Source organism: Uloborus diversus, unplaced genomic scaffold (assembly GCF_026930045.1).
Source record: "Uloborus diversus isolate 005 unplaced genomic scaffold, Udiv.v.3.1 scaffold_366, whole genome shotgun sequence".
NCBI lineage: Eukaryota > Metazoa > Arthropoda > Arachnida > Araneae > Uloboridae > Uloborus > Uloborus diversus.
Genome location: NW_026558534.1, coordinates 1 through 10,973, shown reverse-complemented (window position 1 = coordinate 10,973; position 10,973 = coordinate 1). Strand labels below are relative to the sequence as shown.

The 10,973-nt window shown below is 33.9% G+C and overlaps 1 protein-coding gene across 1 annotated transcript; it reads right to left on the bottom strand.

The window, feature by feature from the left end:
- Window positions 1-2,307: 2,307 nt before the first annotated feature.
- Window positions 2,308-3,476, bottom strand: LOC129233386 (zinc finger protein 271-like). The gene has a single exon (XM_054867421.1). The coding sequence runs from the start codon at window positions 3,370-3,372 to the stop codon at window positions 2,470-2,472; it is 903 nt and encodes a 300-aa protein (XP_054723396.1). The 5' UTR covers window positions 3,373-3,476; the 3' UTR covers window positions 2,308-2,469.
- Between the last annotated feature and the right edge of the window lie 7,497 nt (window positions 3,477-10,973).

Here is a 10,973-nt window from a genome sequence, read left to right as displayed (position 1 = left end):
CTTTGATAATTTTCCGGACGGTCCTCCCTAGCACCCCCCCCCCCCCCCAGTGTCACCAAAGACAGCTTTAAACTTCGTTTTAAAAAATTCGTCGAAAGAATCCCTGAACCTTTCTTCTTCAAATACAAACTAAAAATGACCTCTTGAAAGAGATTTCTTGAGAGAAGGATGCCGATAGAGTCAAGAGGAAGCAGGGGGGTCCTCTTTCCTCTATCTTTCCCAAACCTAAACCTTAAGTCATATCTTTAAGTCCTCAATTTTGAAAAAAGTCCAGAATAAAGACTTGACACAACTTTAGTGACGTCATGAGATCTCCCTAATGTTGACGAAGGCGTAAAATTGAGTTTTTTCGAACTTCTAGGGACAGCCTTTTGAAAACTTAGTTGTTAAAATATTTCCATAAAGAGCATCCAAAACTTTCCATTTCCTAAACTTAACTAAGCATCAACTAAAATTGCGTCTTTAAGACTTCACTGACGAAACTTTCCCAGAGAGGGCCTCCGAACAATCCTAAACGTCACCACTTATAGCCTTAAATTTGACTGTTCAATCTCGAAAAACTTCCGGAGGAGAGCCGCCTAGTAAGGTAAATTCACCAGAAATGAGGTAAAACTCCTTCTTAAAGACTCCAACTTTGAAAAATTTCCAAAGCCAATCACCAAATTATTCCTCTTTTAATGTCCCCAAAGATAGCCCACAATCGTGTTTTCCCGAATTCTACAGCAAAATACTTCCGAGGGAGCCTCTGGACTTTCCCCATCACCTTAACGTTATCACAGATAACATAAAATTACGTTTTTAACCTTTTATTCGTGCAAATTTCTGGAAAGATCATTCGAATCTCTAATATTGCTAAAGAAAGCATGAAATTGACTTCAGTAAGGAAAAATACTTGGGAAGTAACGTCAACCCCATCTCATCTAACTGTACCACCAAAACGTTCCGAAAATTTGGGAAGGGGGGGGGGGGGTTCAGACCCCCCTCACGGATCCACTTCTTTTTACTATACATTTCTCTAGCAATAGCAGCTGTATAATGTTCATACTCTAGCTTTTATCTTCACTTTTTCGATAGGGAGCCATACCATATTTGCACACCTCTTCCTGTTACGCGAATGTATTTTTATCTACCAATGTGATAATCTACTCAGCTTTTTTGAGTATTTTGCCAGAGCATGTTTTATAGTTACTGCGGACTCATAAGCACAAAGCTGGAGCACTATCTCTGTATGCTGTAACTGACGATTTTGGTGTTTGCTTGCAATAGGGCAGTAATTTGCTGCTTTAGCTTTAGATCCAACTGAGGTGCATATAGTATTTTCAGACTTTTAAAATGTTCGTGAGACTATTTATATTCTTCAGTATACTATATAAGTTTATTGCAAGTAAAAGAACGTATTAAAAGTAAGATACTTTGGGAAAGGAACCCCTTGTATGGAAAATTTCACACTGGTTAAACAGAGATGTCTGTCCCTCTAAGAGCGATCCCCCCCCCCCCCCCCCCACCGAAATTGAAAGTACCCGCAAAAACGACCCTCTAATACAGTGACTGCCCACAAGGACCGAGGTTAATCCCCCCCTCCCCCTTGTTTGAGTTCTAGATCCGCCACTGGCTACCAGTTTGTTTGGCACTCTTGGCTCCTTTAAGAGGTTTTCCACCTTCAGCTCACTTACTTTATATCCCGAGTTGATGACTGCTAACAGGCACGAAACTGCAGTCCTTGGATGGAATGACTGAGCTGGCAGTGTATTTTTTGCGTATTTCTGCCTTAGAGCTGGCTATAGGGCGGTAACTTACTGAAAACATACTTAAAATTCACAATGACATTCTCTAAAACTACGAAATGAAGATTTAAAAAATCAAAAGAATTTAATGTTTTTAAACACTTTATTGAAGTCATGATTTCATCAACCTAAGGCAAACTAACAAAGCCTACAATTTTATTTTTTAAAATACTATGCTTGTTTGAAATAATTGTATTTTTAATTTTTCCGTACTTACATTCAAAACATATTCATAGAATCAAAAACATCATGTTCAGTTGATAATCATCTCACACACATGTACTGTTACTTCATAATTACGAGAGGAGGAGGGGGGGGAGGCAACTTCTACAAAAAACATAAGAAATAAATTGTTACTGGTGTTAGAGAAATAATTTTCTGTGAAAATTAATATTATTTATATTTATTCAGGAGTGCCCCCCCCTCCTCAACAAAACAAAGAATAAGAAAACTCCAAACACTTCTAAAAAATTCAATAGTGCCCAAAGCGCGATGACCTCCCCCCCCCTCCCCCCGTCGACGACACGCCTGATTTAGCGAACAGAAAGTCTACCGAAACATCACAGTGCATTAGAACACTATCACGATATTTTACTGCCCATGCATCGCAATGATGACAAGAATGTGGTTTTTCTTTAGTATGTATCGTCAAATGTGTTTTTAAACTTTAACTCAGAGAAAATGTCTAGTAACCCTGATCACAAGAATATGGTTTTTCATTCGTGTGCATCTTCAAATGTGTTTTCAAATTTCCGATCTGAGAAAATGCCTTTTTACAATACTCACAAGAATAAGGCTTTTCATTAGTGTGTATCCTCAAATGTGTTTTTAAACTTGAACTATGCGCAAATGTTGTTTTACAATACTCACAAGAATATGGTTTTTCATTAGTGTGTATCCTTAAATGCTTTCTCAAAGTAGAATTATCAGAAAATGTCTTTTTACAGTACTCACAAGAATATGGCTTTTCATTAGTGTGTATCCTCAAATGAGTTTTAAAACTCGAACTAACAGAAAATGTCTTTTTACAGTACTCACAAGCATATGGTTTTTCATTAGTGTGTATCCTCAAATGTCTTTTAAAACTCGAACTAACAGAAAATGTCTTTTTACAGTACTCACAAGAATATGGTTTTTCATTAGTGTGTATCCTCAAATGCTTTTTGAAAGAAGAACTATCAGAAAATGTCTTTTCACAATACTCACAAGAATATGGTTTTTCGTTAGTATGTATCCTCAAATGCTTTTTCAAAGACGAACTCTCAGAAAATGCCTTTTTACAAAACTCACAAGAATGTGGTTTTTCATTAGTGTGTATCCTCAAATGTGCTTTTAAACTTGAACTCTGAGAGAATTTCTTATAACACTGACCACAAGAATATGGTCTTTCATTAGTGTGTATCCTCAAATGTGTTTTCATATGTGAAGCCTGAGAAAATGTCTTTTTACAAAACTCACAAGAATATGGTTTTTCATTAGTGTGTATCCTCAAATGTGTTTTCATATGTGAAGCCTGAGAAAATGTCTTTTTACAAAACTCACAAGAATATGGTTTTTCATTAGTGTGTATCCTCAAATGTGTTTTCATATGTGCAGCCTGAGAAAATGTCTTTTTACAAAACTCACAAGAATATGGTTTTTCATTAGTGTGTATCCTCAAATGCGTTTTCAAACTTGTTCTAACAGAAAATGTCTTTTTACAATACTCACAAGAATATGGCCATTCATTAGTGTGTAAATGTAACCACAAATGGCTCTTCCAATGTCCTTTATCAGAAAATGTCTTTTTACTGTAGTCACAAACATATATTTTCCCTTCAGTGCACAATGTTTCATGCACATTTGAGATTTTTTTTACAGGAACAGACATGTCCAATTAATTTGAAGATGATTTTTCACATAAAGCAGTAGCTCAAAGGCAGAATTTAAGGTAAGTTCAATAATAAACCGACGCACACCAAACCACAATTACACAAACACTATATGCTTGGTCATAATTTTTTTTCAGTTCAACTTCTAAACTGCGAAATTTTACTTAAGTACAGCAAATGTCTCTAAAAGAAAACATGGAACACATATTTTTTTCTGACCATTAGAGAATAATAATCAAGGTTACGGATTTTTATCAACAAACAAATGAAAACTTCAGTTCTTCAAAGGCAAGTTCTTTCACAGGCAAGTTTTCATAAAAACATATAAATATGAGTTTTGTATCCTGCAATTAAAGGGACCTCCTGTGAGAGGAGTTTATACACAGGCCATGTTCAACAAGTATTCTTGGATTCAAAATTTTAAAAAATTCTGGTATAAAATAGTAAAATATTATTTCACAGTGCAAAAAAGTGTAACGCTGAATGTCCTCTTTCAAAAGAATGCTCAGACATCATAACTATACCGAAAACTCTTCAACGTCTGAAAATCACTTGCATCAAAACTGAATCTCCTGATGTCTATGTTGCGATGTCCAGTTTAAAGAGCCGAACTGGGCACGAAGAAGCACCTACACGCAAAAAGAAAGCATCTTAAAATATTTAATTGTAATCAACAATAGAAAAACTTATTTTAATAAATTTTTTTACATTCATAATCAAAATACAGTATTAAAGTTGTTGAGTAACGGGGCAAATTTACAAGTGTGAGTCATTAAAAAAGTCACAACACATAATAAAAAATAATTTTCCACTTGGAATTTTTTTTTCCCCATATTATCTTAAATAAGGTTGATGCACCCATCCCATAATTTTACCATATCCTGCATTCCAGCTGCATTAAATTCTTTGGGTTGCTGTCCCATCTAAAGTAGGGCTTCATGTTGAACGTGTCTTTGTCATTCATCTTTGTTCCTTCCTCCCAATACCACTTCAAAACTACAGCCGTTAGATCAGGGAATTATCCAAAATTTCAAACTAAAATATCCTCATCAAATCGTAAAAAAATGCATTGCTGAAATTGATGAAGGAAGCAACCCTTCTGTAAATGTGTTGCAAGCAATGAGAATGGTTGATAAAGCCTGGAATTGGGTTGAACAAAAGACAATAGCAAACTGCTTTAGAAAGGCAGGTTTCCATAAAGCATCTGCTGAGGAAATCCACCTAGAAGAGGAAGAAAAAGAAAAGGAAATCGAGGAAGTAGTTGATGAGGAATGGAGTTTAGTGTCAAAAGCTCTGCAGCTAGATCCTGTAACAACATTTCGAGACTTTGTCAACATAGATGATGATGTTCAAGTGTGGAAATTTATCGGACAAAGACATAGTTGACGAATTTCGACCACTCTCAGAAGAGGAAGATGATGAGAGTGAAGAACTTATCCATCCGAAACAGATAAACTTTAATGAAGCAAAAAGTGCCATGCATGTGATGCGGTTGTTTATTGAATCGAGACCTGATATGGACTTAAAGACATTCAATGTTGTTTCCCATTTGGAAAAAATAATTGACGTGGAGAGAAAAAAGAGTACCCGTCAAACTCTTCTTGACAGATATTTTAAATAAAGTAAGGTATGTTCTTATTTTGTGTGTGCTTTTGTTAATGAGGCATATAAGAATACTTACACCTTAAATAGAATGATTTTTTGTAAGATTTTTGATAACTCGAATTTTTTATGTCTTCCCTTCAATTTCGAGTTAGCAAGAGTCGACTGTATTAAGTGGCTATGCATGTATAACTAGGTTACTGAGTACACATTAGATTGTTGTTGATCATGTAATTAATTATGAATGTAACCATTCATTTAAATTATGTAATAAATATAATTTAAAAAAACCATTTTTGTAAGCTGTTGCAGTTAATACAGCTTTGCAGGACTGGGGCTTAGTTGACAAAGTGTCTGCAATGTGCTTTGACCCAATAACTTTCAACACTGACAAAAAACAAGAGCATCTGTGTTTTACTCAGGGTTCGAAAATATCCAATATCTCCCATCTGCACAAATTAAATTCTCTAAATAGTATAACTGTATCAGGGGTCTGTCCAGATTTTTTCACAGGGTCCGTTTTTTGTGAAAAATCAAATAATTTTGTGAAAAATGAATGAATTTTAAAAAAAATCAAATAATTTCGCAAAAAAAAAATTTTTTTTTTGTTCAAACGAAATTTTAGAATTTAGAGATGGCACAAACTGCATCTTTTCAACTTAATTTGAGTGTTTTCCTCTTCTATGTCGAAAATATCATTCTGGAGTGTTTTTCTACTATTTGCCGGGGGGGGGGGGGGGGCGGCATTGCTCTCTCAAGTATCAATATTTATCTACCATTCTACATTATGTTAAATTATACTAGGAATATTTCTGTACAGTACTTAAAATAATTGTAACAAAAAAATAATAAAATTCAGACATGGTTCAGCATTTAACTTTTTGACCCAAGACACTCTTAAAAAGCACAGAATTTCGTTTAAAACTTATAAATTCCGTGATTTTAACAAAAATAAAAAGAGATTTTTTTTTGTTTACCTCTTAGCAAAGCGTACTAAACATTAAAAATTCGAAAAATTGGATTCCCATAGCGGATGCAAAGAGATCGCAATTCTCAAAGTGAAGGCATCAAAAGTATAAAAACGGCTTGTAAAAGAAATAATTTTGATAAAATTATTTTAAAATTGAATTTTAGAGTCCTATGTTAAACATTTCATTAATATCAGTGGACACAGTTGAAGCAAAAAAAAAAAAATAATAAAATAATAATAATAATAATAAATAAATAAAATAAACCATCAATTCAGCATTTTAATTTTTGACTCATAAAAGAAAATGGAATTTTGCTTTAAAAACTTGAAATGAGAGTTCTAACAAAAATAAAGAGATTTTTCATTTATTTGCATCCTAATACAGCGAAGTTAGCTTGAAAAAAGAACAAAATGTGATTCTCATATCGGATGTTAAAAGATTGCATTTTTCAAAATGTAGACATCTAAAAAAAAAAGGTAATTAAAAGTTTATTTAAAGTTAATCATCCTTGTTAGCATCGAAAAATCAGACCCATGTAATTCTCTTCCAAAATAAGTTAAACATAGCACCGCACCATAAAAACGCAAATATTGAGAAGCTGGTAAAATGATGAGAAGCTAAGTGTTGATAATTTTGAAGTTGGTTACCCTATCTGAAGCGATCATATTCCCCCCCCCTTACTATCCCTTTGCAGTTCTAAGTTCATTTCGCTGATATATATTATTATTATCATTGTTTATTAAATCATGAGCGGGGAGAAAAGTGCTTACAAATGCCTTTTCAGAAAAGTTTACAACAACACCGCTGCTAATTAGCTGTGATAAAACGAATTATTTAAAACCAAACATATTTTCAGCTGTTAATTTCTTTCCAAGAAACAAACAAGCATTATATTTTATTTGGCAGTAGCAATTACTTATCGTTTGCAGGAGCATCGCAAGAGTGCCTTTTTTTTTTTTTTTTTTGCAAAATTAGCAGATTTTGTATAAGCTGATCCAGCTAATTTGACTTCAGAAAAGGTTATACACTGGAATATGCGTTATTTCGATTTCAGATTTGCTCTTTCAATAAACAATTTGTAAAAGATCCAATCTTGTTTATCAGAATTTTGTGAAGGATCCGTTTTGGTTGATCGGGATTTTGTGAAAGGTCCGTTTTGGTTGATCGGATTTTTGTGAAGGGTCCGTTAACGGACCCAAATATCCTCTGGCCAGACCCCTGCACTTTATCACAGGTATTTGAGTTTTTTTTGTCAGGTTTTAGACATGTCATGTCTAAAACAGGTTTTGAAACTCAAAAATCGAACTCTAGACAAAAGCAAAGGAGGCGAAAACAAGATTGATCTCACATTTGGTGGAAATAGATATATGTTTTTTTTTTCTTTTGGGCAATCACGATTGCTTATTGTTCTCATTTGACTGCTTTGATGTGCTATCTTTTTATTTTCCCACCAGCACCCTCTGCAGCATCACCGTCGACCGGCTCCTCACGATGCTGCTCCTATAGCGAAAACCGTCTCCAGGTTGCATCTATGCCCTACACACACACGCATACAAACTCACACACACATACGCGCACGTACACACGCAGCACTGCGCACACAGATGCATACCATACACACAAACGCCTACACACACAGCACTGCGTACACAACATGCACACACATGCTTACATACATACACGCACCCACACAAACACACACCCGCATACATACACACACACACCAAAAATTCAAATTAATTTTTTTTTTTTTAATAACTAAATAGCCTCATGTGACAAGGAGAGGAAAGGGTGAAGTGAACTGTGGTGGGGGAAATAAAATACAGTCTATGCTGCATATTTCGTTTTTTTTTTTAATTCTTTTGCATTTTGGTCATCTGTTGCCCAGGGGTCTGTCCAGGATTTTTCACAGGGTCCGTTTTTTGTGAAAAATCAAATAATTTTGTGAAAAATGAATTAATTTTGTGAAAATTTCGCAAAAAAAAAATTTTTTTTTGTTAAAACGAAATTTTAGAATTTAGAGATGGCACAAACTGCATCAATTAAACTTAAAGTTGAGTTTTCCTCTTCTACGTCGAGAAAATCATTCTGGATTTTTTTTCTGATATTTGGGGGGGGGGGGGCATCGCTCTTTCAAGTATCAATATTTATCTACCATTCTACATTATGTTAAATTATACTAGATATATTTCTGTACAGTACTTAAAATAATCGTAACAAAAATATAAATAAATAAAATAAAATTCAGAATAGGGTTCAGCATTCAACTTTTTGACCCAAGGCACTCTTAAGAAGCACAGAATTTCGTTTAAAACTTATAAATTCCGTGATTTTAACAAAAATAAAAAGATATTTCAATTGTTTACCTCTTAACAAAGCATAATAATCATTAAAAATTCGAAAAATCGGATTCCCATAGCAGATGCAAAGAGATCGCAATTCTCAAAGTGAAGGCGTCAAAAGTATAAAAACGGCTTGTAAAAGAAATATTTTTGATAAAATTATTTTAAAATTGAATTTTAGAGTCCTATGATAAACATATCATGTTGACCCAAAAAATAAAATAAAATAAACCATCTATTTAGCATTTTAATTTTTGACTCATAACAGAAAATGGAATTTTGCTTTAAAAACTTGAAATGAGAGTTCTAACAGAAATAAAGAGACTTTTCATTTATTTGAATCCTAATAAAGCGAAGTTAGCTTGAAAAAAGAACAAAATATGATTCTCATATCGGATGTTTATTTAAAGGTAATTAAAAGAGTTTATTTAAAGTTAATCATCCTTGTTAGCATCGAAAAATCAAAACCCATATAATTTTCTCCCAAAATAACAATTAACCATCTATCACTGGTGCTATGATATTGTCTATCATATTAATGAGCTCTTTAAAGCTAATTATGCTCTGCATGTGCCCAGTAATAATCACAGGAAAACACCAGTGTCATATTGATAAATATAAAATATCATGTAAAATTAAATCAAAAAATGATTTAAAACCATGTCATATTATTTACAGTTGTTTATTGTAATACGTAATAATTTATATACTGTAACGGATTCGGTGCGACTTCCACTTTCTTGAAATGAAGACACAGTTCTTGATAAAAGCACAGGAAATTTATCTACACTATGTACAGGAAAGATCGTCAACAACTGCAAAATTATTCATCAGCAATTAAGCAATTATCACGCAACACCGTAAACTCAACGTTTACACACGTATTTACTTCCAAATACGAAAACAACACAGCGAAATGCCTCGCTATAAACAGAGCTAATACACACACTCAGTTCGAAATCTGAATCGAAACTCACTGTTTATCTATCGCTAACGGCTTAAATACACCGAAAAGAAATTTCTCAAATATTCCACACGCTTCTGTAAAGTAGTAGACCGTTATCAATGAAAAGAAAGAAAATAGGGGTCGTATACTTTAGCCGAATGAAAAAGGGGTTGTATATTCATTACGGGAAACTATTTACAGGTTACGTTCCTACAATAATTACTATTTACAGGATTTGTAACAATACATTTCAGAATTATTTTACAAACCCTTGTTTTACTGGAACAAAAAACGAAGTTGTTAGCAGTAGCATATTTCTTTGAATTACGAATTGATTATTGTTGATGTATATAGTGGACCAGATTTATTTTTGTTTAAATGATAACAGGTCTACTGGGGGACATTAACGACATTAAATCGAAAAATTAGGATCTTCGAGGACTTTGAAATAGTGTTGACCTCTAATAGATAAAATTAGGAGTTCGATCTGGGCAAAAATTATTTTTGACAAAGATGGAACCAAATGAGCTGATGTGTTGTGCACCACACGACTTCCTCTTATGCCAATTTAATGATAATAGCGCCTTGGAGTAAGCAAGGAAACACTAAATATTTTCACCCCTAGTTCGTTGCGAAGCGAAACAAAAGAAAAAAAGGTTTTACACAGATTTATTTTCCCATTATCGGCAATTTTAATGTGACTCAGCGGTCAACTCTCTAAACATCGCCAATAGTGGCCAAATTGAATACTATTATAGTGTAAAAGATTTAGCTTCTTACTCGAATTTTAAGAGGCCGCTTAATGACCCTTTCATTTAACTTCATTGAACACCATACAAAATGTCACAAATTTGGAAACATTTGATTTCCCCAGCTGTTTTCTTCTACATAATAATTTTAGTGCAATGTATATGCATATTAATACTTTATATTGTAATATGTAGCATTGTTTTTTCAGTTCAATGTATTTTAAACCCCCCTCCCCATGTTAATGAAGTTTGGGGGAGGGAGTTTAGCACCCTCGTTCAGTTGAAATAGGAAGCTAAAGTTCTTCCAGTATATTACTATCCACAAGTGTAAAAATATTGAGGGTGTCCTGTTATCTAGGAAATTTCCTCATTATTGGCTTTTTTAATGTATTCTTTAGTTTACTCTCTAACTGTCACCAACAGTGGCTAAATTGAAACCAGATTTTTAAAAAAAATCACCAAATTTGTCACCACATTGGCGACAAAACTTGGCGACCAAAATACTGGCGATATATCGCCAAGTGTCCACCAAATTATGACACCACTTGAGTTTGCATCGAAATTAACAGTGATTTAACCCAAAAAGTTGTAAAAGACCCCTTTTGGAACATCCCAATGCAACCAAAAGGGGAGGTGCACAACCAGACCCCACTAGGAATCTACTTACCAGATTTCAACTTTTTACGATATACCGTTTTTGAGTTATGC

Coding starts and splice junctions, on each gene's coding strand:
- LOC129233386 (XM_054867421.1), bottom strand. CDS start 3,372: ATGAAAACACATTTGAGGATACACACTAATGAAAAACCATATTCTTGT.